Raw genomic sequence first — 20,832 nt, 5'->3', positions numbered from 1 at the left:
GCACTTAATTTTGATGGCTGAAGGGTGATATTTTCATCAGCATCGCGGATCATACGAAAGTGCCTCACATACACAGCGCTGGAGCTTCTCAGAGCTCAGTTTACAACTTCCAACATTTCCAGAGTCCTACACATTGAAACACATCTGCACACGCCTTGTTTGTCACAAGCAATTCCCTAACATTCTTGAAAGTAATATCTAACACCCAGTTAAGGTGCTGTTCGTTTCTAAGTGGGTATCTTCCAACCAGGAAGCTGAGCAGAGAGGAGCAGCCGTGGGGAAAGCCCAGTTCCTTTTTAGGAGAAGGTCCGAAAAAGCATTTCTGATTGGCTAATTGTGCTGTGCACCAGCCAATAAAAAGAAGGCTGGGTGGCAGTCAGGACAGTGGTGTGAGCTCCTGCAGGATGTGGTAGATCAGTGAACCAGTTTCCCTTGTGATAGGACATGCTGGAGGTGCGCTCAGCTGCAGCTGTTGAACCATCGCGTCAATGAACTGGAGCTGGACCTGGTCTCACTCAGGACCAGGCATCACAGATCAGGTTTATAGGGAGGTCGGCAGCTGTGGTGCAGGCGGCAGGTAACTAGATGACCATCAGGAAAAGGTAAAGGCAGTGTTCCTCTGTGGCCATTCCCCTCGGTAACAGGCAGAGCTGTTTGGATACTTCTGGAGGGAGTATCAGCAGTCAGGTCTGTGGCAGCTTGACCAGCTCGAATTCTCATCCGGGAAGGTTGGATTCAAACAAAGCTATAGTGACAGGAAACTCGATATTTCGGGGAATAAACTGGAGATCCTGTGGCCGCAAAGAGACGTCAATTTGACATGTTGCTTCCTGGGTGCCAGGATGAAGGATGTCCCTGAGCGGTTGCCGAATATTCTCAAGGGCAAGTGTGAGCAGCCTACAGTTAACAACGACATTGGTTGCAAAAAAATAATGAGGTCCTGTACATTAAGGAGAGGATGTAGGGAAGAGAGAAACAAGAAGGACCTCAAGGGCCGTTATCTCTGGATTACTTTCGTTGCGACATGTTACTGAAGGAAGAAGTGAAGCGATTTGGACGATAATTTGCACCTGAACTGGTCTCGGAAAGAGATTTTCTGGTGAGCAGAAGTGAGGCACTTGAGAAGTCTGCAGCAAACACTGCAGTCAATGAGAGCAGGTACGGTGGACAGGTCAGCCAGGAGACCGGCAACGAGAGAGGAAGGACCGATGGTTTAAACTGCATTTATTTCAGTGCAACGGACATGACAGCAAAATCGGAAGAAACCAAGGATTGGAAGACCTCAGGGGACTGGGACGTTATAGTGAGTCTGCGTTGGTCCAGGGTGCACAGACTTTCCTCAATTCCCTTCGTGAAGTTCATCTGTCTCAGTCATGCGATGTTTAGCGCTCTTCCTCAGATTTCCAACAACCCGGGACACCAGCAGATGTCCGTATCGGTTTGTCCCCTGCTGAGCAGCTGTTCGCAGAGAATATATTCAGAATAAATCATCCGCCGTAATTTTACTACCTCAGGTTCAAGACAACCGACAAAGTAACCTTGAGGTGCTGTGTTGAATTTTATCTGTTACATGCTCTGGCACCAGGAAACGGATCAAACATTTCTCTGTGCAGGTAAACGTATCGTTCATGCAGTCAGGGAAATGCAATAAATAGGAAGATAGTGCAGTTGAAAGCGTTACTAAAGCGCTGGTTCAGGATGGAGGGCTGCAGTTACATGGATCATTTGGCTCTCTTGCAGGGCAAGTGATCCCTGCACAAGAAGGATTGGTTTCACCTAAACCGAAGAAGCAAGGCAACGATATCCGAACAGGGAGGATTGCTACTCCCTCCCGGGAGGGTTTAAACAGGCGTGGCGGAGGTGAGAACCAGGGCAGGAAGTCAGAATGTGCCGGGATTCAGGGGAAGTTCGAATTCAGGTCAAGTAAGCCGAATAGGAAGAATATCCAGGGCCATGTTAATGGACACGGCGGGAGTGATTATCTGGTGCATTTATTTAATTTAAAGGAACATTATGAGTACGACAGATGAAATTCGTGCTGAGATTACTACATTGACCGACGATGCTGTGGTCATTCAAGAAGCGGCATGGTAACGTTGCGGTTAGCGCGACGCTATTACAGCGCCAGCGATCGGGCTTCGATTCCCATCACTGTCTGTAAGGAGTTTTTACGTTGTCCCAGTGTCTGCGTGGCTTTCCTCCGGGTGCTCTGTTTTCCCCCCACATTGCAAAGACGTACGGGTAGGTTAATATGGGTTTAAAATGGGCGGCGCGGACTCGTTGGGCCGGAAGGGCCTGCTACCACGCTGTAAATACAATTAAAAAAGAACTAAGAAGAGAAAGGCAAGACTGGCAGTTCAATGTTGCAGGGTTTAGGTGTTTCAGGCGTGACACAGAGTGATGTAGAATAGCTGGGGGGAGTTGCAGTACTGCTCAAGGAGAATGTCAAACACGCACGGAGAGAGTATAGGCTCGATGGCACCTCTCTCGACGTCCAAATGGGTGGAGCCCAGTGATAAGAAAGTTGCAATCACAGCGATGGGGTTTACTCATAAACTTCAGATCGCCAGGGGGAGATGGAGGAAGAAAAATAAAATCAGGGCATAGAATAAGTGTTGCTGTCGTGGGAGATTTTAATTCCCTCGACATTGACTGGGACTGCCAGAGTCCCAGCAACATGGATGGAGCAGACTTTCTTAGTTGCATCCAGGCGGGCTTCTAAAACCAATATGGAGCTTGCCCACCGGGGAAGGATCCATAGTCGACCTTATAGCGGAAAATAAGCCTGACCAGGTGACTGACGTTTCAGTGAGTGAGGATTCAGGAACAGTGACGGTAACCCCGTGAGAGTTCAGGCAGTTAAGGACGAGGATGAGACTGGATACCGAGGGAATATTCTAAATGAGGCTGGGGCTAATTACAAAGGTATTAGAGCGGAACTCACATGTGTGACCATTTTAAAGACATGCTGTTGAGAATTCAGGAATAGCAGGCCCCAGTAAAGGTGAGAGCTTGGGACGACATGTCTCAGGAACTTGACAGTAGATGTAAGTTCATCCAAATGAAAACGGAATCATAATGCACAGTTTAGGAAAATGAAAGCGGACATAACTTTGAGGAGTACAACAGAAGCAGGAAATAACTTGAGGGAGGAGTCCGGTGGAGTAAAATCAGACCATGGAATGTCCGCGGAAGAAGATTAATGGAAATCCCAAGGCATTCCTTTATCTATTGAGAAAGAAGAGGGTACTGCCCTTCCGTCTCAGTAGTCGTTATCCCCGTCGATGGCTCACGCCGCTTCCGACACCTCGTCTTGGATTCCTGGCTGGCTCGCCAAATTGTCCTGATATTGAGTTCCCAATTCTGTCCGCTGCAAAGTAACACAGTGCCACAAGGTTGATTCGGTAAAGCGCGTTTGTTAGCAGTATACTGCTGAAGAATTCTCCTCAAACTCTCATGTCGAGTCTTTATCGGAGGTCTCCGCTGTCCAAAAAGCAGCAGACAGTAATTTATACAGATATTGTCACGCACGCTTAATGAATTCGGCTCCACGAGTTTCGGTCTGGTTTCAGAGAACCAAAGACAGACATCGCACCTATTGTCCAACATGATTGAGTTATAATCAAGAGATTAAAAGACAGGTATCACCCTCATTGTTCAAAACAAGCTGCCTGCAGTCTGTTTATTACACCCACCACCCTTACCGACTCGAATATTGGCCTGCCACCAAGGTCCCGGACACAGCTTGATTCAGTAGCTTGCCTGCTCTTGCTTGCAAGTTATTTTTCCATCGGCTACATGCACAGTTACGGTCAGTCACAGTTTCTTAACCCTTTACTTCCTCAAGGGAATGGGCAGGTGCACTCAAGGACATCGGAGGGAAACATTACGGGTGGTGAGACCCCAAGGCCAAATTGGGCCTGTCCCAGTATACCGAGGGAAGCAAGGGAAACGATTGTTGTCGTATTGGCAGAGATATTTCTGTCCTCTTTAGCCACAGACGAGGTCCCAGTAAACTTGACAATAGCCAATACTCTTCCTTTGTTTAAGACGGGCAATCGGGATAATCCAAGAGACAACATGGCCGGTGAGCCTTAGAGCATCGGAGAGGAATTTTTGGAGAAAACTCACAGGGGCAGTTATCACCCGGATTTGGAAAGGAATAGCTATATCTGGGATAGTCAGTCTGGATTTAAGTGTGGAGGCAGTGGATCACAAAGTTGATGGACTTTTGTCGAGGATGTAATGACAATAGCTGTGTCTCCATATGACTTGGACGAAAATTTCAGTGGTTGGACGAGGACCCAGAAATTATTGGAGTATCGTGAAATGAAGAAGAATGCCAAATAAAACAGCAGGGAAGAGATCCGTTGAACATTTGGGCGGAGGAATGACAGGAGGGAATATCCTGCGGGGAACTGATGTGTTTTGGGCGGTAAAGTGCAAGAGGAGACCATACAGTAAATGGGCCTTTAAGGGCCGTGATGCAGCGAGTGATTTTGGGTGCAACTCCCTGGCTTCCTGAAACTGGTGATGCAAGTCGGTAGAGTGGGAAAGAAGGTGTTCGGGTGTGCTTGCCTTCAGCGTTCGAGACACTGAGATGGTCCGAGTCGTTTCCCCCCAACAGAAAGGTACAATAGTACAGTGTGTATGTGTAACGTGAGTGGGCGGGGGAGTTTACATGAGACTAACAGGGGAATTTTTTTTATACATAGTAACTGAATGGAACGAGCTGCCAGGACGTGTAGCAGCAGAGACGAGAGTAACGTTTGAAGAGCATTTCGGCAAACACGTGAAGAGGTGGCAAATGCAGAAACATGGGCCTGATGGAGGCGGATGAAATTTGTTTAGGTTGGCAGAATAGTCCGGAGAGACATCGTGGGCCTACCGGCCAGTTCCTCGTCTCTACTATTCGATGTTCTGAGTCCCTGTGTGATTTGTCCAATGTGCGTTGCTCTGAGTTCTATATTCCGTGGTCTATGGTATCATTTGTACGAGAACTGAAGGATTTACCGATCATTCTTCAAACCACCAGCAGCAGATCGGACTTCCGTCTTTCAAACATTATATATATATTTTTTGATTGATATCAATGAAAGGATTCGTCAATGCATTGATATCTGTGATGTCTGAATGTCCTCAGCTCTATTACGAGGGATGGCGTTTTGAAAGTTTTGAAACCATAACACTCACGAAGATAAATGATTAATTAATTTCTGAGATAGACAAAAGACTTTCCTGAGGACTGCGTTGCGCACCGAATCTAAAATGTGTTGCAGTGCAGTACATTGAACTTGGAAGATTTGCTGAAAACTCTGTGCCCACAATACACAAAAAGGAATATTTCCCAGCTCTGCAGGTCCTCAACATGACATGAGTCTCAGAGACAATGGATCTGTAACTATTGACAGCGTTGTGAAGTGTTCCCAGACCTGTTGAGAAATGTGCCGTTGTACACTTTGGAAGCAGAAATAAGCGGGCAGATTATTATCTAGAAGGAGAGAAAATTCAAAGTACGGAAGTACAAAGGGACTTGGGGGTACTCGTGCAGGATACCTTAAAGGTTAACCACCAGGTCGGATCGGTGGTAAAGAAAGCGAATGCTATGTTGGCATTCATTTCGAGAGGCATAGTGTATAAAAGTAAGGAAGTGTCGATGAGGCTCTACGGGGCACTAGTGAGGCCTCATCTGGAATACTGTGTACAGTTTTGGGCCCCACATTTTAGGAAGGATGTGCTGACGTTGGAGAGGGTTCTATTTGCGCGGATGATTCCAGGAATGAAAGGGCTGACGTATGATGAGCGTTTGTCGGCTCTTGCACGGTACTCACTGGAGTACAGAAGAATGAGAGGGGACCTCATAGCGACATTTAAAATGTTGATAGGAAAGGACAGAGTAGATGTGGCTAGGCTGTTTCCCTTGGTGGGTGAGTCCAGGACCAGAGGGCACAATCTTAGAATTAGAGGGTACAGTTTCAAAACAGAGATGAGGAGAAATTTCTTTAGCCAGAGGGTAGTGAATATGTGGAACTCCTTGCCACGTACAGCAGTGGAGGCCAGATCAGTGGGGGCGTTCAAGGAGGAGATATCTAAATGGTCAGGGTATCAAGGGATATGGGGATAAGGCCGGAAATTTGGAGAAGAAAAGATGTTTTTTCGTTTCCCCGCCCCATTCCCCATTTCTCATTTCTTTTCCTTGGAGCAGACTCGATGGGCAGAATGGCCTGCTTCTGCTCCCTTGTCTTGTGATCTTGTGACCTTTTTCAATATCCTTCTTTGGTGATCCTTTTTAGTGTTCAAAGATTCACCTGCTGAAGCGCACACCCACTGAACATATTCCATTTCATCTCATAATGACCTCAGTAGTGTAGCCTGCGTGGCAGAGTCACGGGACATCTCACGCTCCCCTTTCGCAATCGTTCTCTTAAAACTTCCTGGGAAGAACAGCAGTCTCAGTTGCTGTTCGCCACAGACCAGTGATGTGTCCAAGCAGCAAGCAGTAGACCATGAATACCGCCGCTTTGTTTCTGCTATTTGGTGAGTGGTGAAACAATTTTATATTTAAATTGATTTGTTCAGGTCATGCAACTGACCGCAGTCGTCAGCGTGAGTGAGGCTAAATGCTCCGTGTGATCGATAGTAATTCAGCACAAAGAGGTAAACAGTAGGTTGATCAGTGATCCAAGTATGCAAATTTATGAAACTGTCATCTGCTGCTTTGTTGAGGGATATTGTGAAGCTGTCTGCAGATATTCTGCAATATAGAAAGACTAAGTTACTCTCGTGATAGCTGCCGCTGGTCATGCATGTGCTGATTTTTGCCCTTTCTTTAAATTGCTGATCTGAATGGAAATTACTGCTTTTCACAACAGCTTAAATTACTGAGGAATCTTTTATGGCGAAATCAAAATCGATAGACATTTTCTTGGTTCACAAATACACTGTTAAAATTCTCCACACTATGTCTTGTCCAGTGAATTTTGATGCAGCAAATATGCACGTATTGAGCTCACACAGCACACAATACCAAAGAGAGAAAATGTTTCCCCCCAGTCAGTGGAGAGCTTACCTCTTTTGTTTTGCTGTTTTGTTCTGTTTGAATTCGTGCCTTGTGGGGAGAAGTTCCTCTTTCTCTGAATTAACGGTTATCTCGGTTGAAACCACCCCATTCGTTGTGACACGCAGCTGCATTAACGTTCTTTCAGAAGTAGATCGTTTCCACTTTAATTTTCTTTCTTATTTACTGACCATTTGAACTGAACATCATGATAGAGGTGAACGAACACATATAAAGCCTCTACAACGAAAAGCTTCTGCTGAAAAACTTCAGGCAATGCTGAGAGTTAGGGATGTCCTTTGAGAGCACTTCCTCATTTTCTCTGCTGCCGTCGAGCACATCACTGAGATAAATCTGCAGAGTGGGCGGAGATTGGAGTCCTTAGGAAAAGGCAGAGAAATATTTACAATTTGCACTTGTTATTTTCAAGTTCAACCCAAACGTTTCAAAGACTCATTACTGCCACTACTGCCACATTCGCAAGAACTCCAATTTTGCTTCCTGTTTAAGAAGCAGAGGCATTCCTGTCACGGAGCTCCATGTCAGAAAAAAAAGATTCTGCGAGGAAGCTGCAGATTTCCCTTCCATGAGGGTTTTACGCAAGCGCGAAACCTTTGCTGCTTTTCAGCACACCTGAAGACATTTTTGACCTTAGACATACCTTCCCTCTCCAAATGCTGATGCCGTTTTGTTTTCAAAATTTAACTACCCTTTGTAGTTGATTGATTCAACTCGGAACTGAATCCAGCAGGACACCGGAGAAATCAGAAGAGGGAAGGCTGGGAACACACAGTGTCCCAGCTGATAGGAGTGCAATCTCACGGCGATTTGGTCCAGCGTTCACTTCTGTCCTCTGGTGCAGCCTGTGTGGAGTTTGACACTTCCCTTTGCGACATTCTGAACTTTCCCAGAAGGTCTGATTTGCTGCCAAAGACGGGAGGGTTTATATGCCAATTAACCGGTTTAAATTGAGTCCAGTGTGTCAGGGACTATGGGAAAGGTTTGCAGTTAACGTGATGCTAAATACACATCTGAGGTAAGGGAAACGCTGATACTGCTTCAACTGCTGAACATTTGCGGATTTTCTTTTTTTTCTTCAGTTTGTTTTTCCGGAAATTATCTGAACTTTATTTCGCTTTCCGAATCACATTTATCTCGTCCCCATGGAACAGTCCCAACTTTCCCGATTGATTGTGCCTGTGCCCCAAGGGTGGAAGGCTGTTCTCCTACGTACGTCTTTACACCACCTTTGCAAATTTAGCTGCTTGACGATGGACCGGCCACCTAATCCAGAAATGTTAATATGTCCGTTTCTGCTTTTAATTTGGACCAGAACGCTGATAAATCATTCAGCATAATCTGCATCACCAACCCATATCACTGATACCGAGGATAAAGGCAATAGATGCAATCTTGTCATTGGTGTTTAATCTCATCTCCGGGCATCGGTCATGTCTTTACCCAGGGAACCCGACAGGACAACAATGCTTTTCAGACCCCCGCGTGTCTGAAATGAATAGGACCCATCTCCTTACCCATGCTGTTTCCCCAAACTAGGACATGCATTTTCAGAAACTGAATGGCCTCCTCGAGCACCGTTGTGAGAGAGCTTTTCAATCTCACTGCAGTCTCTGCTCTCCCCACAAGGTCTACAGGCACTGCGTGAAAAGTCTCCACATCAGAGGAGCCTCTGAGCTGAAACAATGGTCCGTTTGGAGATTTTGCTGTCCAGGCTCACGGATGAAAAAAGGAAGTCGCAGCACAGATACCCAACGGTGACTTGCTTTGAGCTCCACAGCAGACCCATCCCCATCTCTCTCTCTCTTCTCTACCTCTCTGTCCCGGTCCGTTCTTCCCCTTCTCCCCCCCCTCACTCTCTCTCTCTTCTCTCTCACTCTCCCTGTCTCTGTGTATCTGTATCTCCCTCTCGCTCTCCCCCTCCCTATCTGTCAAAAATCTTGGTGTATTGTGAGTAAGGAATATTGGCCGTGTTGTCACACAGCACACATGGCAGCCAATTTCATTACGGAACAAAATATCCTCACACAGCCCTGGTCATAAACTGCAGTTCGACGTTGGATAGTAGCGTGGGACAAGGTTACTCCCTATGTTCGCATTTATTTAAAAACAGAGCTGGAGAAATACTGAGCGGGCAAAGCAATGATTAAGACAGACCGTGAATCTGATACTTCTGGTTAGTTTGTCTCAGAGAGTTATTTGTATTGAGATCAAATTACTGCTTTCTTTGAATTAGCTCCTCCCGCTCAAAGGGGTGCCTTTTACTGTTGACAGATCTGTTTGAACTTTGGAGTCAGACATTTATTTTGTATTTTCTTCATGTTTGTTCTTTGTTCCACTTCAAGTTAAGGTTAATTCTTGTCGTTGTGAACGGTTGCTTGTCATATGCACAAACCTAAACCTTTCTACTGAAGATATTCAGGCAGCCTTCTGTCCTGAGAACGTAAGTCCACTCATTTTGCTATATAAAAACAAGTATATAAATCTATAAATTAATATATAAATCTATATAAACCAATTTCATTCTATTTTCATGGAAGTCCTGGATACACTCGAATCCAGGGCACCTGGAGCAATGATCCGACCGAATGAACCTTCACCGATGAAGTGGAGAGAATTACGATTTTGTAATAGACGACAGACTTAAAATCGTAGCCAAAGCTTCAAGAATGACCGAGTCAATGGCGACAGATTTCTTAAAATTTCAACACTCACATTTGCAAGGAACATTTTAATCGATTTTCAGGATGACATTAAATTTTCCAAACATCGTCATTCCAAACCTGTAAGGAGTTGCAGCAAGCTACAGGAGCGATTTACTGAGGGTGAGGAGGGCTGTGGGTGTGGGGGCTGGGTGTGATAGAAGATTGTTCCCTGTGCAATAAATGTAAGTGCTGATAACCAGAAGTTTAACCCCTTTGTTTCGAAACCTATCACTGCTCGTTCTACGCGTCACTCCTCCAGCAGAAAACTAACTGCGTCGCTTTTACTTTTGCTGTCTGGAGAAAGAATATCCGCCGATAATGCAATGAGAATACATGTACCGGAATTTTATTCTTCTGGCAGAAACGAGCGAGTGTAATAACCTGGAGGTACTGAGTTCTATTTCAGCTGCAACCTGTTCTGACACCAGGGCACAGGCATTGAATTCCTCGAAAACGGGAATATTTCTTGATGTCCAAATGGGAGTCGTTAGCTCCAACAGACAGTGAAATGTTACAGCATAAATGATACACTGAATAATCTATAGACCATTTCTTACACCACCACATCGCCATCTACCCAATCCCCAAGCATTGACAGCATTTAAATTTATATCTCTGGTATATTTTCAACATAACCACTGGTCAATACCAAAAAATGTCTGCCAGTTCTGGATATTCTTGCTTAGAACGCCATGAGCAGTTTTGACGGATTGCGACTTCACAGCGAAAAACATTTTTACCCTTTCAGCGCAAATATTTATTTCTTCTCGTAGGAGGACGTTTACTAATGCAGTGAACATTTTCCAATATTGAGTAACTCCGCTGAAATATTTCGTTGTCCAGAACATCCCCGCCCCATCCCGCACGTACTTGGTATTGCTTTATTATTGTCACTTGTACCGACACTTGGTGCCAATTTAACATTATTCCACCCTCCTCATCTGGTTACACGTGTCGAGCCCCTGCGTGTGTTCCGCCCCTTCCTCTTATGCGATATACTGTCAATCGGATCTCTTCCCTTTCAGTCCTGATGCAACGTGTCCACCCGAAAGGTAGGCATACACCTTTTGCGTCCACGGATGTGCCTTGACGCTTTGAGTTTTCCAGTGTTCTCATTTGCTTCCAGGTTCCAGAATCTCTTTTGTCATGAGGTTTGAAAGTCTGCCTGTAATGCTGAGTGTCTTGAATGCAAAATGTTTTGTCCCCCTCGGCACCGGATTTCGGAGCATCTTTAGAATTGGAAATAGAATTGCTGTGTAATGATCGGCAGTATTTCAGCAAACGTGAAGTCCTTCTGAGGATTCTTCAGTTAGTGATGATGCTCCAGTGCTCGAAGTTAATGGTGCTGCAGTGCTCGAAGTTAATGTCGATAGTGGTGGTTTGAGAACTGGTCGAGAAGCGATGCAGCGTACCTTGTAACCTGTAACATTCCACTGTTTGCTGGACCTCCGAGCGGCCGAAGCTGTTGCATGTCAAGTTAGACAAAACACGTGGCTGTAGCATTGCATGCAGGGTCACGTGACCTAATCTGTCCTCCTCTTCTGCATTTTTTCTCTCAACACATCCGCGTACGTGCAGAGGTTCAGTCGCTTATCTGGTAGCAGCTGCAGAAGTATGGTGTGTCCAGGCAGCAGGCAATAGACCATGAACCCCGCCCCTTTGCTGCTATTATCTGGTATATTCTGAAGCACTTTTGTATCTGAATAGATGTGTTCGGTATGTGTAATATAACTGTGCTAGTGAGCGTGGACGGGATTAAACTTTTATTGGGTCTCTTATAATTCAGTAGGAACAGGCAAACCCAGGTTGGGTAAGCAATTCTTTGCTGGAACTCCAAAAAATGCAACTTGATAATTTCTGATGAATTATGTGGTAACTTCTGAAAGCAGTCTGCCGAAATGCTGCCATGTAGTTATTTCAATAATAGTTTGAATTAGTCACGCTTGCGGTTAAATATTTACGTTTACCTCAGTGACTTTTCCCAATAGAGGGCACCATTGCAGCCCAAGGTCCCTTCTGATTTCTTGTGGCGAAGTCGTCAGAGATATTCAGGAAGTTCGGTTGAATTTTTCAATCTGTCAGCTGTGTTTTATGGACGATGTTGCTACGGCGATGAAAATCCAAATGCAGAGCTGTCTCAACAAGGAATAACAAGGGAAGAGAAATGCATTTTTCACAGTCTGTGTCTACTTTACACACACTGGTACTTGTTTACTTCTCTGGGAGCTCTTGTATTGTTGCCCGTTCCCCTTTCTTTGAAGTTAGGCTTTTCTCGGTTAAAACCGCGGACTTTCGTTGTGCAATCCTGTTGTTATCGGAAGCAAGCAGTTTCCATTCATACATTCTTTCCTTTTCTCTGAACGCTTTGCCATTGGTATTGGGATTGGTTTATTATTGTCATTTGTACCGAGGTCCAGTGAAAAACTTGTCTTGCAAACCGATCGTACAGGTCAATTCATTACACAGTGCAGTGACATTGAGTTAGTACAGAATGCATTGAGGTAGCACAGGGTGCATTGAAGTAGTACAGAGTGCATTGAGGTAGTACAGGGTGCATTGAGGTAGTACAGAGTTCATTGAGGTAGTACAGAGTGCATTGAGGTGGTACAGGGTGCATTGAGTTAGTAGAGGGTACATTGAGTTAGTACAGAGTGCATTGAGGTGGTACAGAGTTCATTGAGGTAGTACAGAGTGCATTGAGGTGGTACAGGTTACATTGAGGTAGTACAGGGTACATTGAGGTAGTACAGAGTGCATTGAGGTGGTACAGAGTTCATTGAGGTAGTAGAGAGTTCATTGAGGTAGTACAGAGTGCATTGAGGTGGTACAGGTTACATTGAGGTAGTACAGGGTACATTGAGGTAGTACAGAGTGCATTGAGGTGGTACAGGTTACATTGAGGTAGTACAGAGTGCATTGAGGTAGTACAGGTAAAAACAATAACAGTACAGAGTAAAGTGTCACAGCTACAGAGAAAGTGCAGTGCAATAAGGTGCAAGGTCACAACAAGGTAGATCGTGAGGTCAGAGTCCATCTCATCGTATAAGGGAACCGTTCAATAGCCTTATCACCGTGGGGTAGAAGCTGTCCTTGAGCCTGGTGGGACGTGTCCTCAGGCTCCTGTATCTTCTACCCGATGGGAGGGGTAGAAGAGAGAATGTCCCGGGTGGGTGAGGTCTTTGATTACGCCGGCTGCTTCACCGAGGCAGCGAGAGGTAAAGACAGCGGAGGGGAGGCTGGTGTCCGCGACCCGCTGGGCTGTGTCCACAACTCTCTGCGGTTTCTCGCGGTCCCGGGCAGAGCAGTTGCCGTCCCGAGCCGGGATGCATCCAGATAGGATGCTTTCTGTGGTGCATCGGTAAAAGTGAAGAATTTGCGTTCAGCTTAAGCCTGCTGGTAATACCCGTGAGCGCCCATGCATTAAACCTGTATGAATAAACGCTCTGGTGGAAATCTGCAGGCAATTTTGAGAGATGGGAATTCATTGTTAGGTCACTTCGTCAATTTGTTTGCTGGATACTTGAGGACGTCACTATGATATACATCTTCACAGTGGGTGGAGACCGGTGTTGTTAAGAACGCGGTGCAGAAGCGGCCAGTTGTGCTTAACGAACTCCTGTCAAATGCAAAAGTGTCGCAGTTGATATTCTGAACGTTGAATGCCCTGTCATTTCGCAAACAGCGCGCTAGCACTGGACATGCAGTTGTATTTCCTGGTTGAGAGGTAAGTGCGTTCCCTTAAATTACACAGCAACCAGTTACTTCTCACGGCTCGTCCATCAGAGCAACGCGCATGCACACAATGGACTTTTGACCTGGTTGAGTTGCTTTTCGCAGAAACTCATGGCATCATGCCAATCCCCACCCCTTTGATATTTACGAGCCGGAACTCCTCCCACTTGTAATGTACAGATTCAAATACAACTGCCCTCTCGTATAAATTTGTCACCCACATTCTTGAAGATACACTTCCAAAATAAGAACTGGAGGTTCAGCAATTTGCGCGACCACCTGTGCAAGTATGACCAGTATCTCTGTCAAATCTGGGTGCAAGAGGGATGAAAATCAATGTCTGGACTACCACATGCCCAATGCTCAACTCAAGTATCGATCTTGAGATATGGCTGAAGTTAACAATTACTGCGTTGTGTTCATGTAATTCTTTGGTTTCAATGGAAAGCACAATGTACTAAATACCAGACTTTGCGCAGTATAAATGTCAATGCCTCTGCCCATTTTAGTCGAGTGTTTATTATGATGTCCCCGTTATAACTGAAGGCCTGCTGATTGTTTAATTCGATCTCACTGCTGAGGCAACCTTTCTTTATGATGTTTGGTTCCATCCTAAACAATGGATTAGAAGGTTTTTAATAATCTTTAGAAAAAGGATTGCATCCAGGTTAGTTTCATTTCTACCAAAACTTGGTTCCTTTTCACCCTCTTGAAACAAACTTCTCCATATTATTTCTTGATTTCAGGCTTTTGTCACATCTTGGACGTGAACTTTAATCCCAAATTCCTTTCTTATCATCTCCTCATGATATCCAACTGTTAGGAAACGTCCTTACTTTTACTACCACGTTGCACTGCATTAGACATCCCAATACTCAAGGAATAATAATTCACATACCGTTCTGTGACATTAACTGCTCAGTTTTTTCACGCATTCTTTTACTCAGTAAGGAGAGCTGTCAGCTTGCTGCAATGAACACATTTTTCGTTGTGTTTTCCAATTCCTATTGAAATTATTAAAGTTAATTCTGAGAAACACTGAATACCTCGATATTCCCCACCAAAGACTACTCCCGAAATTAGTCCCAACGTTCACTTTGTTTTGGGGGCTTCTCCTGCTGGTCACATGTTCAATGTGCGGCAGGATCGTCACCAATTACCCTCTTGTTTAGTATTTTAAAAATCCACGTATCAGTATCTCCACTCTCTCCTCTGTCCCTTGTCTGTATTTCAGTGTTGTCATTTAACGTGTAACCAGGGGTGGGACGAACATATCCACAGATGAGGATATCCACAGATCCCTGAAAGTTGCCTCACAGGTAGATAGGGTAGTCAAGAAAGCTTATCGGTTGTTTGCTTTCATAAGTCGAGGGATCGAGTTTAAGAGCCGCGAGCTGATGATGCATTTCTGTAAAAGTCTGGATAGGCACACTTGGAGTACTATGTCCAGTTCCGGTTGCCTAATTATAAGAAGGATGTGGAAGCGTTGGAAAGGGTGCAGAGGACATTTACCAGGTTGCTGCCTGGTTTAGAGCGCATGTACTATGAGGAGAGACTAAGGGAGCTAGGGCTTTACTCTTTGAAGAGAAGGAGAATGAGAGGAGACATATTACAGGTGTCCAAAATATTAAGAGGAATAGATAGAGTGGACAGCCAGCGCCTCTTCCCCAGGGCACCAATGCTCAATACAAGAGAGCATGGCTTTAAAGTAACGGGTGGGAAGTTAAAGGGAGTTTTTTTTTACCCAGAGAGTGGTTGGGGCATGGAATACGCTGCCTGGGGAGGTGGTGGAGGCAGGTACATCGGTCAAATTCGAAGAGATTGCTAGAGCAGCATATGGAGGAATTTAAAATAGAGGGATATGTGGGAGGAAGGGGTTAGATAGTCTTAGGCGAGGTTTAAAGGTCGGCACAACATTGTGGGCCGAAGGCCCTGTCCTGTGCTGTACTGCTCTATGTTCTATGGATGTTATTTGAAAAATGTTGATACTGGGAGTTCATAGAACTAAGTCTTATTTTTCTTATTTCAGTGATCCGAAATCTCCAGGGGATCGATGCTCAAGGTGAGTGAGAAGGCTGTGGCTTGTTTGTCAGAACCCAGTGAAGTTGAAGTTGTTGCCAGCTGACCACACCCAAATTATTTACCTTCGCCGATTGTGTCAGGATGATACCGATGATGAACCCTGCAACAGTCATGAATAAATTCAGTCTTGGCTCGACCTTACCTCCTGGTTGTGGGGAACAGGAAGAAGAGCGCTGCTGCGATGTCCATGCAGTCCTCACGAATGAAGCAAGTCTTTTCTCCTCTCACTCGATCAACATGGTAATCTGGTCAACAAATGAGGAGAAATAGAACTTAATTGTCGTGTCAAAATGGATATAAAGTCAGTACAATTACAGAAATCAAGGGTTGATGGTTTACGGATAATCAGAGGGCTTGCACAAGGACCTGAACTCGTTTTATATGATGGAAATAAATGACCCAGACGTTAATGAAAGGTAATGGAAAGGAAATCCTGCAGATTTTACCAAAGCGGAATATGAAGCTTAAAACTGAAGGAAAGCACAGCTGGTCAGGTCACCTGAGCAGTAGAGTGACGAATGATATCTAAGCCAGGAAACTGCAACGGGTTGAATTTGCGGTGGTGCTCCGTGTTATCGGAATGCAGCAGATCTGCCATGTTGGGTCGTCGATGGTGAGCAGCAAAGAAGGACAATGAACTGCAAATGCACAAATGCTGTGCGTTTACAGAACAGGACAACAAGGAGACAGCGCACGGGGCGCTTCAACAGCTAAAGGCCGGGGGTATAAACTGCTGAATTTTACGGAACGGTATTTCTTGCTGTTGTGATGAGAGAACGAGTGCCGTGCGCCATTCACGCAACAGCAGAACGGAACAAAGTGCACTTGGAGTTGATAAAATGCATGGAAAGATCAAAGGTATTGCCTGTGCAGTAAATATTGAGCCTTAAGGAAAGACTCACTCTGCCTGCTGGTTTACTTTGGCCCAGAGGAATCTGAGGGTAAACAATGAAATTGCACGGAATTATAATTGGCTGAAGAAAGCGCATTGAAAAGACTGCATTGAGTGCGCACAGTATTTCCCCCAAGGTTGGGAAATCAAGATCGAGAGGGCAAAGGTCTCAAGATCACAAGAGCAGAAGTAGGCCATTCGGCCCATCAAGTCTGCTCCATGAGCTAAACTGAAACTATTCATTTTTCACCCCAATTTCCGGCCTTATCCCCATATCCCTCGATACCTTGACTAATGAGATACCTATCGATCTCGTCCTTGAACGCCTCCAATGATCTGGCCTCCACAGCTGTACGTGGCAAAGAATTCCTAATTTCACTACCCTCTGGCTGAAGAAATTTCTCTTCATTTCTGTTTTAAACCGGTACAAGATCACAAGATAATTCTAAGATCGAGAATCACAATTATAAGATTGTGCCCTCTAGTCCTGGACTAAACAGTTTAACCACATCTACTCTGTCCAGTGCTTTCAACACTCTAAATGTTTCTATGAGGTCCCCTCTCATTCTTCTGTACTCCAGTGAGTACAGTCCAAGAGCCGACAAACTCGCATCGTATGTAAGCCCTTTCATTCCGGGAATCATCCCCGTAAATCTTCTCTGAGCCCTCTCCAACATCAGTACATCCTTCCTAAGATATGGGGCCCAAAACTGCACACACAGAGAGGAGGTATATGTAATAGGAAACTGAGGGGCAACTTTTCCACATAGCAGGCGGTACACATATGGAGTGAGCTGCCACAGGCAGTGGTTGAATCAGATACAGCAACATCATTGAAGATACATTTGGTCAGGGACACGGATAGGAAATGTACAGAGGGATATGTGTCAAACGGGGGCAAACGGGACAAGCTTAGATAGTCATCTTGGTGCATCGAATGCGCTCGCTGGGGTGGTGGTGGAGGCAGATAGGTTGGCAGAGATTTTTAGATAAGCATATGGGAGAATTTAAAATGGGGGATAGGTGGAAGGAAGGCGTGGTTTAAAGGTCGGCACAACATGGTGGGCCGAAGGGCCTGTATTGTTCTGTATTGTTCTATGGTTCTATGGAATGGGCCATTTGGGATCAAGGGTCTGATTCCGTGCTGTATGACTTCTTGACTCTATGAAATGAGAGAACCTGGTTGAAATCTCGTTGAGAGGGGATAATTGGACATAAAAGCGTCTCAGTGGTAGGAAGCCATGGGTAATGGTGGACGGAACCCATTGTAACTGGAAGACGACAATTATCAGGGTTGTTAATTCTGATATCGGTCTGTCGAGTCTGTACTGTCCAATAATGGTGACACAAGAAGCTTACGAATTGGCTGTCCAGTTGTCTTCAAACCGTAAACGTGAAGGAAGGCGTGCATGTTCAGGTAAGTGAGCATTGAAGTGATGAATGGCATTTAACCCAGGGAATTCTGCTCGAGTGCATTTGGGGTGGTGCCCGAGGGTACTGGAATGAGCCATATTAAGTGGTGATAAAGAAAAGCAAGTCATTCACGATACATCCACCAGAATGTACTTGGAATGGAACAGGAGAACAAAGAGAAAGATGAAGCATGCGGAATGCTTTATTATCTGAGACGGAGATTATGAAATGAGGGATGTTATGGAAGTGTGCAGAATTCTGTTGGTATAACAGCTTAAGTGTTGCGTGCAGTTCCTGTAACAGTAAAGCGGAGAGCATTGGACATGGAACATAGAACAGTACAGCACAGGAATAGGCCCTTCGGTCCATAATGTTGTGCTGAACGAATTAAATTAGGAATCGAATGCCCAACTAATTCCTTCTGCCTACAAAATGTCCAGATCCTTCCATTTCCGCACTGTCCTGTGCCTATCTGAGAGGCTCTTTAACGCCTCTATTGGATCTACCTCCGCCAAAACCGCTGTCGAACATCCAGCCACCCATGGCTCTTTGCGTTATAAAAAAGTTGACCTGTGCATGTCCCTTGAACCTTCCCCTTCTCAAATTAATTTGGTATTGGTTTAATATTGTCACTTTTACCGAGGTCCAGTGAAAAGCTTGTCTTGCATAAGGATCGTATAGGTCAATTCATTACGTAATGCATTTACATTGAGTTAGAACAGAGTGTATTGATGTAGTTCGGGTAAAAACAATAACTACTTGGTAAAGTGGCATAGCTACAGTGAAAGTGCAGTGCAATAAAGTGCGAGGTCAAACAAGGTAGACAGTGAGGTCATAGTCCATCTCATTGAATCGTCTTATCACAATGGGGTAGAATCTGTCCTTCAAGTCTGGTGGGACGTGCCCTCAGATTCCTGTATCTTCTACCCGATGGAAGAGGAGAGAAGAGAGAATGTCCCGGGTGGGTGGGGTCTTTGATTATGCTGGCTGCTTCACCAAGACAACGAGAGGTATAGGAGGGGAGGCTGATGTCCGTGATGCGCTGAGCTGTGTCCACAACTCTCTGCAGTTTCTAGCGGTCCTGGGCACAGCAGTTGCCGTACCAAGCCGTGATGCATTCAGATCGAATGCTTTCTATGGTGCATCGGTAAAAGTTGGTGAGAGTCAAAGGGGACAAAACAAATTTTTTTAGCTTCCTGAGGAAGTAGAGGCGCTGGTGAACGTCATTGGATGCGTGCCCTTTGGTATTAGATATTCCAAACCTGGGAAAATATACTGGCTGTGAACTCTGTCTGTGCCTCTTTGCCTCCCATAATCTGATAACCCTCAATCATATCTCCCCTCAGCCTCTGTCGCTCCAGACAAAACAACCCAAGTTTATCCAAACTCTCCTCCTATCCTATGCCCTTGAATCCAGGAAGCATCCTGGTAAACATTTCCTGCACCCTCTCCAAGGACTCCAGGTCAGAGAAAAAAGGGAATTTCCCATGAAATTTGTACCAGAGGAAACTGGTGGTAGAAAGAGGTTGCATGTAATTACAAGAGGTCTGAGGTGGAAGCACGAATTAGTTGTATTGTTGAAGATGCATGTCGCACGGAAACCGTCCCTTCGGCCCAACTGGTCCAAGCCGACCAACTTCCCATCTGAGCTGGACACATTTGTTGGACTTTGTCTCATATGCTTCCAAGCCCTTGCTTCTCTATGTACCTTCCCAAGTATCTCATAAACGTTGTTAGTGAAACTCCCTCAACCACTTTCTCTGGCAGATCATTCCATACACTGACCACTCGCTTAGTAAAAAAAAACACCCATGTTCCTGTTAAATCTTTCCCTTCTCAGCTTAAATGTATGCCCTCGTGTTTATGATTTGCCAACCCTAGACAATAGACTGTGTGCATTAACTTTATATTTGCCACTCACATTTTTATAGACACGTTTGAGCTCAGCCTCATTCTCTTACGATCCAAGGAATAGTCCCAGCCTGTTCAACCTCTCTACATAGTTCAGCCCATCGAGTCCCGACAACATCCTCGTAAACCTCTGCACACTCCAGGGTAACGGCACCTTTCCTGTAACAGAGCGGCCAAAACTGAACACGGTATTCCAAACGTCTTCTACAACTTGTCACTTTCAAGAATTATTAACACGTGTACAAGAGAATGGTGATCTGTTGCGGCAAAGTCTAAATGGGGCAATGCAGAATTAGATTCGGCTGTCTCAGAGCTCAAGGCTTCCATCGGTGTGAATCACAGCTATGACGGCGTGTCTATGATTCTGCATGCGATCCATTGAAAATGCACACATCATTCCACTTCAGCGAGAAACACGTAACCGGGCAGCTACATGGCTCGTTCCCTTTTTTGGAACAGTGAAACTTGACAATCTCTGTAAAATAATCATAGTCATGAATTAGTCATTTACTGTGGCCCACCTTCCTGAAGATACGTGTTATTTTCATATATTTTCACCGCATAGGCGTGAGATTTTCGACCTGCTGCACCGTTCGCAATCAGTGTAAATCTCTTTCTGTCCTTGTAGATCGTCCTGGAAAACCGCAGCTATCAGCTGACCGTGACGACAAAATATATTTAATCCTCGAAGCCGTCCATTTCACCTGCAGAATCGAGCGTCTGTATTCCAATAGCAGTGTTGAGCTGTACAGACCCGGGCAACGAATAGCAACAAAAAGTAAAGAAGACATTTCCTCGTCTCACGATGCCACGTTCACCATCACGGTCAACAGCGCTGGATCAGAAGATTACCATTGCGTTCATACAGTGACGGTGTCTGGCAGAGTGGTATCCTCAGCACCAAGTGAAACAGTGACGGTTACGGTTGTGGGTAAGTTTCAATTTCTGCAGCTTTATGATATTCCTGTATAATTTGATGCCCGCGCTTTGTGCCAAGCTCCAGATGGAAAGATGTTGCTCAG

General features: G+C 45.2%; 1 protein-coding gene across 6 annotated transcripts in view; it reads left to right on the top strand.

Annotated features, from left to right (window-relative positions):
* The first annotated feature begins 6,477 nt into the window (after positions 1–6,477).
* LOC127566438 (uncharacterized) overlaps positions 6,478–20,832 on the top strand; it is an 85,349-nt gene continuing 70,994 nt past the window's right edge. For 5 of the 6 annotated variants that reach the window (XR_007955717.1, XR_007955716.1, XR_007955714.1 and 2 more), the window contains exon 1: positions 6,478–6,537. Coding sequence is in view for 2 of the 6 variants with exons in the window: in XM_052008850.1 (XP_051864810.1) it covers positions 6,507–6,537 (31 nt within the window). In the remaining 4 variants the exon portion in view is untranslated. The remainder of the gene's footprint in view (positions 6,538–20,832) is intronic. The other variant, XR_007955719.1, reaches the window with a different exon arrangement.

The sequence above is a fragment of the Pristis pectinata genome, chromosome 41, assembly GCF_009764475.1.
Source record: "Pristis pectinata isolate sPriPec2 chromosome 41, sPriPec2.1.pri, whole genome shotgun sequence".
Taxonomy (NCBI): Eukaryota; Metazoa; Chordata; class Chondrichthyes; order Rhinopristiformes; family Pristidae; genus Pristis; species Pristis pectinata.
This window is presented reverse-complemented; position numbering and strand designations above follow the sequence as displayed.